The following is an 18,004-nucleotide window of genomic DNA, read 5'->3' on the forward strand; positions in this document are numbered from 1 at the left end:
AAGATGGTGGTGGCAGCATCATGTTGTGGGGATGCTTTTCTTCAGCAGGGACAGGGAAGCTGGTCAGAGTTGATGGGAAGATGGATGGAGCCAAATACAGGGCACTCTTAGAAGAAAACCTGTTAAGAGTCTGCAAAAGACTTGTCCTGCTGGAAGGTGAACCTCCACCTCAGTCTCAACAACCCTAAACATACAGCCAGAGCAAAATCCAGACCTAAATCCAGTTGAGAATCTGTGGCAAGAATTGAAAACTGCTGCTCACAGACGCTCTCCATCCAATCTGACAGAGCTTGAGCTATTTTGCAAAGAAGAATGGACAAAAATTTCACTCTAGATGTGCAAAGCTGGTAGAGACATCCCCACAAAGACTTGCAGCTGTAATTCTAGCGAAAGATGGTTCTACAAAGTATCAACTCAGGGGGGCAGAATACCATACCATGCCACACTTTTCAGATTTGTGTTGTAAAATATTTTAAAAACCATCTATCATTTTCCTTCTACTTCACAATTATGTGCCACTTTGTGTTGGTCTATCACATAAAATACATTTACGTGTGTGTGCGTGTGCGTGTACACATCCCTCATAGTGTTAGTTTGTATAGATATAGTTTGTGTTTTTATAGGTCAATTTAGTTGTCACACTGTAGCTGGTGTGGTTAAAATTGTTGTTAGGTATAAGCATAACTTGCACACTGTAATCAGTGATGTGGTGTTCTGCCAGCTAGGACTGTACAGCGTGATCAGCTGCAGCTAGGCCGATCGCTCTCTCTGCATCCAGAAGGCTTGGGAAGCTTCCGGATAATAGGTGTGGAGCTATGCAGATGGCAGCATGAATATCGATACAGGCCTGGCTCTGAAGACATGATGGGTATATATTCTGTGAGCACACGGGGCTCTAGGTCTTTCCTGTATAGGACTGTTCCAGCCTGGAGAGGGCAGGCTGCCCTCCTAGGCAAGGCTGCTGGATCTACTGCCTTAGGCCTCAGGTGGGCCTCCTGAGGGCCTGAATGCTGAGAACAGGGTTCTGCTAAAGATGACAGAAGGGCCGGCTACTGAAGATCTGGTCTCACAGAGGAAGGAAATCAGCTGCTCTTGGGCACTGTGAATACAGACACCTCTAAAGGATCTTAGAGACTGTGTGCTACTTAACCCCCTCTGGTGCTAGGAAGTCAGCTGCAGGTCTAGTTAAATGGGATACCAGCTGGTGTTCCAAAGTGTCTTATCCACCTAATCTCTGACCTAAAAGGACTGTAGTTTGCTGCAGCTACTGCTGCCTTGAACCTGAAATCTACTATTTGTTTCAAGCATGAACTTCATCATAGCTTATCCAAAAGAATACCTAAAGTCCTCAACTGTACATAGTTTGTTTTTGGAGTATCCCACCAAATTTTCCATCCCTATCCAAGATCAAAAGACACCCCTAGACTGGTTATTGAAGAAATGTGTGAATGAGCCTTTGATGTCTGGCTGCAGGGCAAAGCTTTTGGGGAAAACCTGGACAGTATTCCTGTTGCTCCTATGGGAGTAGCGCTATATACTGTATAATATATACACACATCTATTATGACAGATCAAACAGCAATGATGTGCAGTAAAATAGAGAAACTAATTTGATTCTGTGTACTATGGTACTTTCTGCTGTTCTTTTAGCCATCTTTCTGATGCTTATTGATTTAAAGCACAACTCCAGTGAGATTAAAAAATAAACCGTTCTAGTCTGAGAAAAAACAAGACTGTTCTCTTGCAATAAAATATTTCTCTAAGACCAACATATAGGCTTTCACTGCTTTTTTGCAAAAAAAAAATCACATATCTGGGATGGACATAACTACAGTATTTCAAACAAAGTTCCATTTGACATTCGACAGTAAGCCAATACTATATTTGTAGATATATTTTTTATTGGCCACTATTGGTTCCTATTACTTTCCATAGTAAATAAAAACTATAACTGAGTTTATTTACTTTTTACCTTTATTGCTTGAAGCAGAGATTTTCCATGATGTTTTCTGTACTCTTTTCGTATATCAAGCATATCAATTTCACTTCGGGAAACCATCACTCGGATCAAGGTGTCATCATCAGTTCCAGCTCCCTGTGCAGATAGTAAATATCAAAGAAACGCTATTAAGAGCCAGCAATAAAGCTATGTTATATTATTGTTAAGAATTAAGTCTTATATTTGCTGGATGGCTCTGAAAAAGTAACACTCCCTCTCAATCAGGGCCGTCTTTAGACATCATGTTGTCCTAGGTACAACTGCATATCATGTTGTCCTAGGTACAAATGCATAACATGTACATTATGTACAAGGTCTGTGAGCCATGTTAAAAAATAAATGCTAGGATGTACTATGGAGGCCTTCTTCTTACAGTTTTTTTTAAATGTTTTATGATGATTCTGAGGCTTGGTGCTGTCTCCTCTAAATCTGCTGCCCCAGGCACAGGTTCACTGTAGTCAGTACGAAAAATAGACCACCACTTCCTTTGACTAGACCAACTCTAGAGTTGAAAAGGATGCTGCTGAGTTTATAATCTCAGAACCTCCTAAAGATCCATTAATGACAGTCAGACATTCTAGATATAAGGCTTTGATTCTCATACGAGTCAGAGAAAGGTTCTGATGCCCACAGACCAGACATCATGCTTCTATCTGTATCCAGCTGAATACTAACCAGAATTTCTATCCAGACCTATTTTTTTTTTTTTTTAACTTTCAGGTAACTAATGATTTAATGCTGCTTTCCTAACAGCTTATATTCAACTTCCCTTTACCCCTCTCTGTTCTTTTCAGCAGTCTGTTTTTGAAAGAAAAAACACGACTGAGTCAATTGCCATGAACCAGCACTGTCATGTGGGAGAAAGGGGAGCGAGTCATACAAGGGTTGAACAAAAACATGGAAACAAATAATGAAAACTTTGCCACAGGCAAAACCAAAAATAAGGGAACACATGGATGGGATTAAGGCTGCTGCAGTCTTCCAAATGTGTCTAACTTCCACACTTGTGAACCCTATAAAATGTGTATATAGGCCGCGCTGCCAAAAATGTAAAATCAAGGTTACTAAAGTTTCCTAAATGTAAAAGTGCAAAAAACAGATAAACACCACCAGAAAATACAACCAATGTCCAATGTATCAGTCGCATTCAAATAATAGTTGCTTGAAAAACAAAAGATAGGTGAACAGATGCTGGTGCCATTAGTAACAGATAAACATGTGACCACTTCCAGGTGCTCCAGGTGACCCCACATGGATTTGCACTTACCACAATGGATGGACCTCCTATTACTAGATAGGTCTCACTGAATTTTTTGGGTTGGAACCACTGTTTATCTTGTCACCAACTTGACCATTCACATGTACCAGGATGAGATTTCTTCCAATGCAGTACACAACCACTCATAAAACCGTATCAGGAAAAAAAGGTTAATTGCACAAAGCAGCTGACTTTATTACACCATATAAACGTTTACAATTAGACCACCAAAGGACCAGCACCAGGTACACACAGCGCCTATGCTTCAAACGGCAGCCGCCACCCCGAGACCAGAAGCTGGTTTATGCTCCAGGGATGGAATGATGGAATGTGATGTATCAGGTGGGGAACATTGCTTCAAACAGGCACCAGCTAAGCAGGCACCAACAATTTGCCTCTAAGCTCTGACATGACACTGCATTACTAGTAGCGCACGCAGTGAATGTTAAACGTGATGCTTCCCACCTGTTAGCTAGGTGTCTCATCACAAAGCGGAAGCAAAATAATGTTACATCACTTTCAACATGAAACATGTCGTCACTTTCAAACCTGCAAATCATGTAATGTTTCCAATTTTTTGTCTAACCCCTGTACGTGCCTAATACCAGGACAGTGTTCGGTATTTGTCTCCTGGCAGTCCATTCGAGTAGTGGGAGTGTACACAGAAAATTGCTAGGAGGGGGGGGGGGGGGGGAGGATGTAAAGTAAAGCTGTTGGGTTGCCCTGCATGAACAAAGCACATGTACACTTTAGGCATAAACACGATTGCCTTTGTGAACATATACTGAGGAAGGCTACCGAGAAATAAAAGTATGTACAAAGGGAATGTATATAAAAAAAGCTAACTGGATCAGTGCAACATAACACAGGATAGCAAAAAATTATTCAGTGGTGTTTAATGCAGCCATGCTACATAGACAGGAAAAACATATGCAAAACAAAATAAATCTACTTACTTTCATTGCCTTGTACAGAGTTTCGGCAAAATATCCAGGGATGCTTCGAACATTCTTCACTTAAAAACATATATAAGAAATGAAATTAAATGTCAAGAGCTATCAGAATAAACACTTATTTATTTAAACTCTTAAATATTACCATTTTCCTACCCTCAGGGAGATCTTACTTTGAAAATACATGGAGGGAAGCAGTGTGTGCAGGAAGGGTGGCATGGAGGGGAGCAGTGTGCGCAGGGAGGGTGGCATGGTGGGGAGCAGTGTGCGCAGGGAGGGTGGAATGGAGGAAAGCAGTGTGCGCAGGGAGGGTGGCATGGAGGGGAGCAGTGTGCGAAGGGAGGGTGGCATGGTGGGGAGCAGTGTGCGCAGGGAGGGTGGAATGGAGGGGAGCAGTGTGCGCAGGGAGGATGGAATGGAGGGGAGCAGTATGCGCTGGGAAGGGGTGGACAGTGTGAGCAGGTAAGGTGGCATGGAGGAGAAGTGCATCCAGGGAAGGGGAGGACAGTATGCTCAGGGAGGGTGGCATGGAGGGGAAGTGCTTTCAGGGAAGGGGTGGACAGTGCGCGCAGGGAGGGGAAGTGCTTTCAGGGAAGTGGTGTACAGTGTGCGCAGCAAGGGGAAGTGCGTTCAGGGAAGTGGTGGACAGTGCACGCAGGGAGGGTGGCATGGAGGGGAAGTGTGTGCAGGTAAGGGGTGGACAGTGTGCGCAGGGAGGGTGACATGGAGGAGAAGTGTGTTCAGGGAAGGGGTGGACAGTGCGCACAGGAAGGGGAAGTGCGTTCAGTGAAGTGGTGGACAGTGGGCGCAGGGAGGGTGGCATGGAGAGGAAGTGCGTTCAGGGAAGGGGTGGACAGTGCGCACAGGGAGGGGAAGTGTGTTCAGTGAAGTGGACAGTGCGCGTAGGGAGGGTGGCATGGAGAGGAAGTGCATTCAGGGAAGGGGTGGACAGTGTGTGCAGGGGAGGGTGGCATGGTGGGGAAGTGCATTCAGGGAAGGGGTGGACAGTGTGCACAGGGGAGGGTGGCATGGAGGAGAAGTGCGTCCAGGGAAGGGGTGGACTGTGTGTGCAGGGAGGGAGGCATGGAGAAGTGTGTTCAGGGAAGGCGTGAACAGTGTGTGCAGGGAGGGAGGCATGGAGGAGAAGTGTGTTCAGGGAAGGGGTGGACAGCTTGTGCAGGGAGGGTGGCATGGAGGGGAACAGTGTTTAGGGAAGGGGGCAGTGTGCACAGTCAGTGAATCTAACGTGGAATTTAAAGTGGAACTAAAAATTGAAAAGAAAAAAAAATACGAATGGGCAGACTCTTTATTGCAGAAGAGGCATGCCATGCCACTTTTGCAATAAAAAAAAAAAAACAAAAAACACACTCACTTTTGCAATAAAAAAAAAAAACAAAAAAAAAAAAAAACACACTCACCTGCCTTTTCACAATTCCCTTTATAATGTACACTGAGCTGCACATAGGTGCTGCACCAGGATGACTGCATTCCTGTGCAAGCGCAAGAGTGACATCATCCCACAGCAGCCAATCAAGACAAATAAAGATTTGTGCCGAAAAGAAGCCGGGAGAACATGCCAGACAGACACAACACAGGCATCGGACTGTTGGAACGAAGGTGCATTTTTGTCTTTAGTTCGGGGCAATTCCCAGGCTGTGTTTATTTGTTTTTTCTAATCAGACTGTATAAGCCCACCCAATATTCAGCATAATTTAATAGAAAGAAAAAATGGCGCAAGAGATTTGTATAGTGTGGCCAAGTAATGGTCCAGCGGAGAAAACTGTGGGTGTGTGAACAGTTGCAAAAAGTTCATGTATGGAGAAATATTAACAATCTTGATACACTTGTGGCAGCATCTCAGAATAGACTGAAGAATGTTCTGTAGTGATAAAAAAGGAACACCAGAGGACACCTAAGTATAGCATTAGAAGGACTTTAAAGCCTGTTGCACATGGGGGTAAATAATGCTACGTTTTTTACTGGTCTGAAGTGAACTGCATTGTTGTCTATGGGACATGACACACAGCTGAGTAAAGATCTGTAATACAGCATTGAGTACAAAGCAGTAAAACAAAACAGAAATTTTTTCATTTGAGTGCATCAATTTACTTGCGTGTTTATTCATCTACAAGCATGTTTATGGAAGTAAAATTGAGTATATTACAATACTGGCAATGAAGAATTTTACTTGTCTATATGCTTACGCACCTTTACTCGTCTATAATCATTACTCGGGTTTTGCACACGGCGTCACACATTCCCGAGTAAGCATCAATAAATTACAACATCAGTGTGCAAGGGGCTTAATTATAAAAAGACAACAAACAACTTACAAAGCTGGCAAAATATGGAATGAAGTGATCTGCCGTCCATCCATTTGGGATCTGTACTGGGATATGCATATGACAGGGGCCATATTTTGCAAACTTTGTGGGTTGTCTTTTTTAACATTAAAGTCTAATACTACACTTAGTCATTCTCTGGTATTCCTTTCTTAAAGCGGAGCTTTACCCAAAAAAGGTAAGTTCCGCTTTAAGGACTGCTCCCACGCTCCCCATTAAGGATTGGCACCTTTGGGGGCGGGGGGGGGGAGCGGGTACCCAAATTTGACAGGTACCCGCTCCCACTTATTTTTTGACAGGGTGAGTGGAACTCAGCTTTAACATAATTTAACAGAATCTCTGCACACACAGAAAAGGATTCATTTTCCACAGTGTTACTACTTACATTTCTTTGCCTGCACTTTGAGAGCATAGCAGGATACACAAAGTAAGTCCATTCTGATATATACAGTAGTCATTTCCATTAGCAATACAAAATTAGTTGCATTTACATCCTGGTAATAGACTACTGCAAACAGTTCATTATTTTCGAACAAGCAAACCTTTATTTTTAGTATTATATTCCCTATACAGAAATTTAATAATAATATGTTGCACCCTGGTTTCCTAGGTTAATTGTGGAACATGGCGTCAAAGTAAAGCTTTCACTACACCTGTAATTATTGGGTTGCCCTACTTTTACCCTGCATTTTATGCAGAAGGAGTAGAGTGAATGGATCAAAGTCTTACCTATGGCAAGCAACAACTTTTCAAGGTTGCCTGATGTCTCCCGATCAATGCTCTCTTCAATTTGGTAGCCAGAGATGGTCATGTATTTATCAAACACTAAAATGTCAAAAAAAGATGCAAGAATTAGCACCAAATCCCAGGTAGTAAAGTAAGTGAAACTATTGAGATTTCAAAATACATGCAGTCTCATGTATGTCTTTAAGCAGACCTTAGTTTCAGGCAAGCAACGAGCTACATAACTGAAAGAGAAAAATTTGACAACCAGTCTTGAATTCAAGTGCTCAACCTCTATTAAAGCATTACCAGCACAGCCTGGTCAACAATATACCCCCAGCCTGTCGCTTGTTTAATGAAGAAGTAGAAGCACACTAATGAGGCACGCTCTCTGCTCTGTCCACATTCCCCTATTGTCAGCATGTTCATTTATACATAACTGCATTATTTTTCTAATACCTGTCGGAAGCTCAGCTTCAAGTCTCCAGTCAATTATCTGATTTTCTCTTCAGTATATCCAGGTAATTTTTCTCTTATTTTTACATTGATAGAACTTTTCTCATAAGCAACCTGGGATTTAGTAGCTAAAATATGTACAAAACTCAGCCCCCTCAACTTACTAGTTGAACTCTTTTTTCTTTAGGGAAATTGCAAGCACAAAAACAAACGCATCATACACAAAGGTTGCAAAACTCATCAGGCCAGTAGAGGGGCTTTAGAAACTGCTAAGAGCTATTGAAATAAAGACAACTAAAATAATGAGTTAAAAAGATAAAAGAATACAAATTAGAATTTAGCAAAAAAAGTCAATGCTAGAAATATTGCAATGTAAAATATGTAAAAATTGAGGAGTCCTTGTTTGTGGAACCTCTTAACTGCTACATGCAGTACTTTAAAACAGTGTTTTCATTATGAAAGCTTATAGTGCTAACCCTTATAATAATATAAATTCTTTTTTTTTCCACAAGAAAATGAAAAAGTCATGTCTGAGGCCTTTAATCATTTCCATCTGTGAAAGTATTAACACTTTCCAACTACCATAAGCTTTTACTGATCGTCCTGAGAGAACATGAACTCGGACATTTTTTTAATGTTGACTTCTAAGCAGAAAAAAAACCAGGAGACTGAAACGCTAACCTTCGAGTGTGACTGTAGAGGCCAGGTTTGTGATTTAATAACCGTACATTGGAGCAGAAGTCCCAATTACTTGACAGCACTAAGGTTAGCGTATTCCCCTTTTGAAGTCAGGGTGAATAACCCTGGATATTTTTTTCTATTTCTTACTGTGGGTGGATACATGATTCACTGTCTAATGACTACAATGACTCAACTATGTCAAATATATTTATACACAATGCTGACAAATTATACTTTTGCATTCTGTACGGAAATAAATGTGGGAAGGCTTGGCTAAGCCTGTCAAAATTAAAGTTTACATACGTGGCAAATTCAGGCCTCTATGAAAAAAGACAAAAGGACACTGGGTAAAGTAATAAAAAGGTGTATAAAGTGTCATATCAGTCACAAGTCACTTGAGGACAACATATAAGAAATAAATGAAAAGAGAAGGACTATTGAGTCGAGTCAATTTTGTTTTAATTTTTGTTAATGTTCATATGTATTTAAAAATGATTTATTAGATGCTATAGAGTGAAAACATCAAAACCTAAAAACAAAAATGATAAATGATATTACATCTTACCAGTCCTTAGATTTTTTTCAGGCTTTTCTCCCATAATTTTCATCTGGCAATGCTGAAAATAACAGTTTCTATCCCTGTCACTCATCTCTTCACTGTATCTTTTGAGCGAACCATGGTTGTCAAACAGGCCCGACTTTAAACATTTCCTCCTTTCTACATCTCAATTATATGGGGGTAGTGGAATTAGTAATTTATACAATAAAGAGAAAGATTTTTGTGCTCTCTTTTCAGCTCAAAGCAGTGACAAGAACACCATCTCTAGCAAGACTGACAGGTATTCTCTGTATGTGATGAAAATATTCTTGATTAGCCTGAAAAATTACAAATCTAATGCACTGCCACTTTTACAGATCACATTTTTGTTTTTAGGTTTGAAACGCGCAACATTTTCTTTAGTTTCTTGGGTATTTGTTTGCTTGAACCACTTTCAACCAACAAATACAATTGACCAGATCAAGGCAACAAACACCAATACCATTCCTGTTGTACATGCAAAACTGGTTGAAAGTATTTTAAAGCTGAAATCCTAGGATTCACAAAATTATTAAAGTGTCCCTCCTCCCAGGAAAAATGATTGAATGCTTGTTTTTCCTAGGAGATGAGATTACGGTAATATTTTTCTAGAGGCACATGACACTTCGTAGTCTGGTCTACTTCTGTCCAGTGCTGGAGCACTCCCAAAGACCACTATATGTAGTATCCTTAAAAATGAGCATGTGTTGCTGTTAATATTGCTAAAGGGACTAATGCTGACCATACACAGTTGAAATTTTCCTGCTAAATCTTCCAAAATTCAAGCTGTGGGTGCTGCTGGCACCAACTGAAACATACGCTGAAAATCAAAAAAGCTGTGTGTAAAACTCCTCGTCGAACAGTGACTGTTCAGGTATTCCAACAATCGCGAGAGTAACAGCTGCCAGAATACAATAGTGGAAAGTACCCTGTTTCGAGTGGAAGGGGGAGTCTATCGATTTTTCTCATTTAGCCAGTAGGACTGAATGAGAAAATATCGATTTTTCTCATTTAGCCAGTAGGACTGAATGAGAAAAATCTTAAGACGTATGGCTAGCCTAAGTTAAGAAGCTCATGAAAGATTGTACATTCAAAAAATTTGGCTTTTTCTATTTCATTAATGCTAATCAGTCAGTCCTTACATACAGCAGTTGTGTTTCCTCTTTGTATAAGTCTGAGAACAGCCATCCACTGATATATCTATAGATTTCTTGGGTAATACAGAAACTTCTAAAATCAACCCAAGCAAAGTGACTCCCATGGGATTTTAATAAACAAAGATTAAGAATATGCCGGGACTCCAAGTAATCTGACTATCCAATGTGCACATAGTGGAACCGCTGAGGAGGAGTACTTTAAACAAATTGAGCAGAGCTCAGAAGGCTTCCTAAATGGCTCTCTACATTTGCCCTAAAGCTTTGATTGTTTAGAACATTCAGAACTATGAATTACAATATCTGATTCACGATAACGATTACTGTACAAATCTGTAAATCTTTCTAAGAGACACTCTTCCAGCAGGTTATTTAATAAAGCAACCTGTGGAGACTAATTAGAATTCATATTTCATTGATCTGGCTACAGTAAACTACTTTGAGATAGTTGTATGGGTTACATCACTTTGCAAATCATTATTGCACTTTGCATTTGCCTTATTAAATAAGACCATTTAGACCCTTCATGTAAATTTGATATGTGAGACTACTCATGCAGTGAAGCCAGATTGCTTCCAGGAATTTCAGAAAATAACTAACCAGGATGACACATGAAAAACATTTGCATAGCTACAGAAATTCAAATGACACCACAGAAAAAAAAAAAAAAGAAATGCGATTCATTTGCAAAGCTAATGTTTCATTCCAGGTGCAACCAAAGTCGTTGTAAATGACGGAGTCCATACAAAGGCCATTCATTTAACAATGATTTACCTTTTCTTAAATGAACATTGCTGCGAGTTCCCAAAATGGTAATGAACTTCTCTTCATCTGTGCCCCATTTCATTTCCCCAGCTTTAAATAAATCCTACCAGAATGAAAACAACATTATATAGGTTTGAATTTCAAAAAGCAGAAACACACAACCAGCAAAACACAAAAATTATCCCTTCAAGGCATGACTGAAACATTCATGTCAGTGTCTCATCAACCACAGAGCGCATAGAAAGCAACATGAAAAATGCACTGACCTGGGCATCCTGCTCAACAAGACCGTCATTTACTTTAGAGTCTGGGTCCCTATTAGCCTGCAAAAACCGCAGAAAAAAAATGCCTTATGTTTAGAACTGTGATATCCAAATATATGCAGATATGGCAAGCACACATTAATCCACACCATTTAACTTTTTTTGCTATATGCATACAGTGCCTTGAAAAAAGTATTCATACCCCTTACATGTCCTATAGCAGTTTTACTGCTACAGGGCGGCCATTCTGTGCAAAATCACATATACAGTGCCTTGAAAAACTATTCATACCCCTTGAAATTTTCCACATTTTGTCATGTTACAACAAAAAAAACGTAAATATATTTTATTGGGATTTTATGTGATAGACCAACACAAAGTGGCACATAATTGTGAAGTGGAAGGAAAACGATAAATGGTTTTTAAAATTTTATACAAATAAATATCTGAAAAGTGTGGCATGCAATTGTATTCACCCCCCCCCCCCCCCCCCCCTGAGCGAATACTTTGTAGAACCATCTTTAGCTGCAATTACAGCTGCAAGTCTTTGGAGAGGTCTCCAGCAGCTTTGCCCATCTAGAGAGTGAAATTTTTGCTCATTCTTCTTTGCAAAATAGCTCAAGCTCTGTCAGATTGGATGGAGAGCGTCTGAACAGTAATTTTCAACTCTTGCCACAAATTCTCAATTGGATTTAGGTCTGGAATTTTACTGGGTCATTCTAACACATGAATATGCTTTGATCTAAGTCCTCATGCACACTGGATGTTTTTACAGCTGCGGTTTTTGGCTTTTGACGCTTTTTTTCAACAACTAGTAAACTCCCCAGCATGTTATCCTATGTGTCCATGCACACAGACTGTAATCAATGTTTTTTGGCAGGGGAGTTTTTTGGCTGGAAAAAAAAAAAAACCCAGAACTAGTGGGTTTCTAGAGTTTATTTTTTAGCTGCAACTCATGGTAAACCAGTGTTTTTGGTCTTTTTGACCCCCCCCCCCCCATTTTTTTTTACACCCCAAAAAACACTCAAAAATGCAAAAAAACACTCAAAAATGTAAAAAACGCAAAAAAAGAAGTGGCAAAACACAGCTAAACGCCAATACAAAAATGCTGAAGAACTCACGTTTTTAATGCGACTTTACACAGCTAACATTACCACCATTATTAAAATGCCCAGTGTGCATGGAGCCTAAACCATTCCATTGTAGCTCTAGCTGTATGTTTAGGGTCGTTGTCCTGCTGGAAGGTGAACCTCCGCCCCAGTCTCAAGTCTTTTGCAGACTAACAGATTTTCTTCTAAGACTGCTATGTATTTGGCTCCAGTCATCTTCCCATCAACTCTGACCAGCTTCCCTGTCGAAGAAAAACATCCCCACAGCATGATGCTGCCACCATGTTTTACGGTGGGGATGGTGTGTTCAGGATGATGTGCAGTGTTTGTTTTCCATCACACATAGCATTTTGATTTTAGGCTAAAAAGTTAAAATTTGCACTCATCTGACCAGAGCACCTTCTTCCACATTTGCTGTATCCCCCACATGGCTTCTCACAAACTGCAAATGGGACTTCTTATGGCTTTCTTGTCACTCCTCCAGATTCTCCCACCTAAGCTGTGGATCTCTGTAGCTCCTCCAGAGTTACCATGGGCCCCTTGGCTGCTTCTCTGTATAATGCCCTCCTTGCCCGGACTGTCAGTTTAGGTGGACGGTCATGTCTTGATAGGTTTGCAGTTGTGCCATTCATTTTCAGATGATGGATTGAACAGTGCTCTGTGAGATGTTCAAAGCTTGGGATTTTTTTTTTTTTTAATAACCAAACTCTTCTTTATATTTCTCCACAACTTTATCCGTAACATGTCTGGTATGTTCCTTGGCCTTCATGATGCTGCTTGTTCACTAATGTTCTCTAACAAATGAGGGCTTCACAGAACAGCTGTATATATACTGAGATTAAATTACACACAGGTGGACTCTTACCAATTAGGTAACTTCTGAAGGCAATTGGTTCCACTAGATATTAGTTAGGGGTATCAGAGTAAAGGGGGCAGAATACAAATGTACACCACACTTTTCAGATATTTTTTAAAAAAATTGAAAACCATTCCTTCCACTTAAAAAAAACTGTGTTGGTCCATCACATAAAATACATTTACATTTTTGGTTGGAAAATTTCAAGGGGTATGAACACTTTTTCATGGCACTGTATATCTACACACTTGGTATATACTGTAATATGTTCATTTTTAAAAAATTGCTTTCTATGCTAGAAAAATAAACTCCAATAGTCCAGCACAATAAATGCATAAAACTTTCTGGAATATAGGATTATGCCTTTTTATAAGACAACGGAATTAAACGGAATTCAGGTATAAAAATCATAAGGAATTCTGTCTTTGTAAGTTATTTCCCTGAAGCACGAACCACCCAAATATAAAATATATAGTCACACTTTTTATATTATTGTGAGCTTGCAGGGAACCCAACCCCACACACAGCGACCTCACAGTTGTTATATTATATACACAGATTCTTTGCCCCCATATACAGAATTATTCAAAAAGATGGCTCAGATTTCAACTTTTTATCTCAAACAAACTGTAAGGGATAGAAGCAGATTCTGCACATCACTGGATAGAGCAAGGTTCAAAGTTTTATGGTCCTTGAGGGTGTATGCGCTCAACATAAGCGCCATGTGTTGAGAAACAAAAATCAAAATGGTAGAGCATTTCTTGCCACACACAAATCAACTGGTCGCTAGTTTATTAAAACCACAGCTTCAACAACTCTACATCTCAGATCTTGAAGAGTAGCAGACATAGGTGGGACAAACACCCTCTCTTATGCATCTCTACAGATATAAATCACACAGGTAAGGTTTGGTGACCTTGGAGGCCATAGGCAATGAACAAGATCTTATTGTCCACCTCGTGCAAAACATCATCCAGGTATGGTGCCTTTCAGATAATGCCGGACTCCCAAGTGGATGCAAGGCAGTGCACCATCTTGCATGAAAATGAAGTAATTAAAATTTTCTTGAGGTTTGAAATCCACCAGAATCTATTACACCACTCAAATTCCTCCTGACGATGTAGTAGTGTGTTGAACAGATGATGGAATTCACGTTGCACATGAACAATGGATTCACACGTCGCAAACTGCAGCACACAAAAGGAGTTCTCCTGTGGCGTTGCCATTTTCCTATAAACAAGAACCAGCGTTGCTGTGTGGCATTGAATGAACTTTTAAGCGGGCTTTTAACTTTGAACCTTCCTCTATTCAGTGATGTGCAAAATGTGCTATCCCTTACAATTTTTTTTTTGTTATACGCACAACTCTAAGGTCCTTTTTCTGTTTTGTGTCATTGTTATATTATGACAGGCATTACTACTGCGGCTGATTACAGTGCTTATCTATGCAACTACAAAAAGCTAAAATGAGAGCAATTCAGTGAGCTCCTACTAATAATGGCTACAAAACTGATCTTCTGACAGTACCCTCTGAGGGACACATACCACAGATTTACAACCTAGTTTTATAATTGTGCAATTTTCTTAGAGCAACATGCTTTCTATCTTGTACTATTGGACTATTACTACCATTAAAGCAACGGATACACTTATTTACAACTGATAATAATACTCACTTGAACAAGGACTACCAACATCCTCTGGAAATATCCAGACGTATCTCCAGTGATGCTGTCTTCCAACTCACATCCATATTCTAAAGCAGAAAGCAGCATATTGCAGGATAGATTATTAGATTAACAATATTATATATTTAGAATCTTTATATGAAAATACATGTATACTACAATTCACTACAACCATTTAAAGAGAATGTCATTTTTTTCTTAGATAACAGCATTTCTTGTAAGAATAATACTCCACCCGCTAAAACGCAACTTTGCTGCACTGTACTCGTTGCTCTGTCTGAAAATAACCTGTTCTTTCGGATATGAGACAGGATGTGATCTACTCCCAGGATACCATGATTGGGCTTGGGCAGCCAGCTTGTAAAGCACTAACATTACCACTTGACAATGAACAAGAATAAACCTGTGTTAGCTCAAACACCATAATAGAGCTTACACAGGGTTAGGACTCCCAACTCCGGTGGAGAGACAGAATGGAGGGGGAGTGCAGGTAGATGAGCATCAGAGGGTGGGGTGTTTTAAATGAGAATCTGTCACTTTGCCCTGAATTAGTCTATTTAGTGCTTAAAAGCAATTTTTACTCAAGGAAATACTTGGACATGCAGCAATGGACTAGTTTTAGTAACACATTTCCCCCCGTTTGTCAATGTTGAATTTAGAGCTACAGGGCAACATTTAATTCAGTAGTTGCAGCCCCATGGAAGAAAAATCTACAGTGTCCTGGCACAAAAGCTACAGTTTATCTACAAACCCTTACACAAGGAGCTATGTTCATTTTAAAGATTTTAGGAAACTTTACTGGCAACATTTCACATTTTCTATTCTGAGATATTGATGGAGCTCTTATGACCTCTCTCAAATTGACTGCTACATGCCATTTATTGGAATTAGAGTACATTTAAAACCTTTACATAATTGAGGTTTGTATTTTTTGCAAAAAGTATACTCTAAAATTATGTTTTCATTTATGTGTTGCCTAGTAAACCTTTGTGGCTTTGTTTTGGAGTATGTTTGATTTGTGTTGGGATGCTCTGGGTGGCATTTCCCAACACAGACCCAATGCAAAGACAAGGCAATTTGCCTTGATTCCTGTGGTGCAAGTTCATAGCACTGCGTTGCGATAGTGTGCACTGAATAAAAGTAATGCATGCAGTACTTTTTTCCAGTGCAACAGGCTGTGGCAGAAAGCACCTCACACCAACACCACTGTGTGAATAAAACTTAATGAAATGCCACTTATGACATTTCAATAAAGTGCCAACAGAAAAATAAAACATTTTTAAAAAGGAAAAAAAACAGCGTAAGGCGCCACAACCGGTGCTTCAGCATGGTCTCTCCCAGCACACACCAGCAGCTGTGCCTGTGGTGTGAATCAGTCCTTAAAGATAATGAAAACTTTTGAAGGAAGAGAAAACAACTAGACTGAAAAACAGTATATGCCAATACAAAAAACTGAACACAAAAGCTTTTTTTCATGAATATACACCATTGGCTATAACGCCATAACCAGCCACCACCATAACCTGTCAAGGCATGGACTTCTGAAAGTATGCTGTGGTATCTGGCACAAAGCCATCAGTAGTAGAGCCTTTAAGTTGCATAGTGGGGCCTCCAAGGATCTGACTTGTTTTTCCAGCATATCCCACAGATGCTTGATTTGATTGAGATGTGAGGAATTTGAAAAACAAATCAACACTTCAAACTCATTTCTTTGTTCCTCAAACCATTCTTGAATTCATCAGACCAGACCATGTTCTACTATTGCTCCTTGGTCCAATTCTGATGTTCACGTGCCCATTATAGGTGCTTTTGGCTGTGGACATAGGTCAGCATAGGCACCCTAAACTGGTCTGCAGCTACACATACCCATACATGACAAACTGCAATGCACTGTGTTCTGACAACTTTCTATTGGGACCAGAAGTGGCTTTTTCAGCAATTTGAGCTACAGTAGCTCTTACTAGATCAGACTACATGGGAACCTTCGGTCCCCATGTGCATCAATAAGCCTTGGCCACCCAAGAACCTGCTGCTGGTTTACCAGTTTTCCTTTCATGGACCACTTTTGGTAGGACCTAACCACTGCAGGCCAGGAACATGCCACAAGAACTGCAGTTTCAGTAATTCTCTGACCCAGATGTCCACCCATTACAATTTGGCCCTTGTCAAAGTCACTCAAATCCACTTTCAACACAACTTCAGGGACAATATGTTCACTTACTGCCTAATATGTCCTACCCACTTTCAGGTGTCATAACAAAATCAATGTTATTCATTTTACCTCTCATTGTCCATAATGTTATTATCAGTGCATGTTTCAATGTGTTGACTTATACTAGAACAATGGTTAAAAGAAATCAGTCAGGGCGCAAACATGAAGTTTGACCACTTTTTCTGGCATCATTTATTTTATATGGCACCAAAACGAACATCCTCAGGGGATCACATTGATCCTTCATTTTAACACATCACAACGCACAAAATGTGAACCATGTGTTGTGTGCTGCATTGGAAAAAAAAGCGCAGATTCATTGAAACTGATGTCATGTGCATTGACAGATCATTCAAGGTTATTGGGCTGTCTTAGCGCAAAGCACAGTAACATGCACTTGGTAACACTGCAAAGGCAAGAATTCAGCCTTTAAGACCTGACATAATACTAAGCCTTGCCCTGCTACTCCAAACATGAACAAAGGGTTTTGGTAAAATGTTGGTTTGTTCAACTTTCAAGATAAGGTTACTTTATTCACCAGTTGCAAAGACTGTATGCAGAATAAAAATTTACAAATCAATTTAACAGCTCATCTTGATAATAGAAAACATCAGCACAGTTTAATCCTTTTGTGTATACCTTCTTTGAAGACTTTTTTAATGTGACAGATTTCAGGTGCAGATCTAGAAGCAAGAATTTCAATGAGCACATTTTCCTTAGTGCCAGCACCCTGGAAAACAAGCAGATATTGCCATGTACATAGATCTCAAGGTCATGCGACTTGTCACAAGAGCAGCTACTCAATCCTGTCAGCATCATTTTTTATATATTTTTTGCCTTGTGCTGGTCAATCTCTTGTCCATGTATTTTCTATAAGAGAAATTACAAAGCAGCATGTATTGCTCAAAAAGCTATTAAGTCCTTAACCACTTCAATTACGGACACTTATAACCCCTTCCTGTCCAGGCC

General features: G+C 40.0%; 1 protein-coding gene across 1 annotated transcript in view; it reads right to left on the minus strand.

The window, feature by feature from the left end:
- ANXA5 (annexin A5) overlaps nt 1-17,800 on the minus strand; it is a gene marked incomplete at its 5' end in the record, with an annotated part of 19,501 nt that extends 1,701 nt beyond the window's left edge. The window contains 7 exons of the mRNA XM_089684310.1: nt 1,973-2,095; nt 4,214-4,272; nt 7,282-7,377; nt 10,918-11,011; nt 11,175-11,231; nt 14,812-14,891; nt 17,675-17,800. Of these exons, the coding sequence (XP_089540436.1) occupies nt 1,973-2,095; nt 4,214-4,272; nt 7,282-7,377; nt 10,918-11,011; nt 11,175-11,231; nt 14,812-14,891; nt 17,675-17,800 (635 nt within the window). The remainder of the gene's footprint in view (nt 1-1,972; nt 2,096-4,213; nt 4,273-7,281; nt 7,378-10,917; nt 11,012-11,174; nt 11,232-14,811; nt 14,892-17,674) is intronic.
- Between the last annotated feature and the right edge of the window lie 204 nt (nt 17,801-18,004).

Source organism: Staurois parvus, unplaced genomic scaffold, assembly GCF_062004578.1.
Source record: "Staurois parvus isolate SC_StPar_1 unplaced genomic scaffold, SC_StPar_1.0 ptg000344l, whole genome shotgun sequence".
Taxonomy (NCBI): Eukaryota; Metazoa; Chordata; class Amphibia; order Anura; family Ranidae; genus Staurois; species Staurois parvus.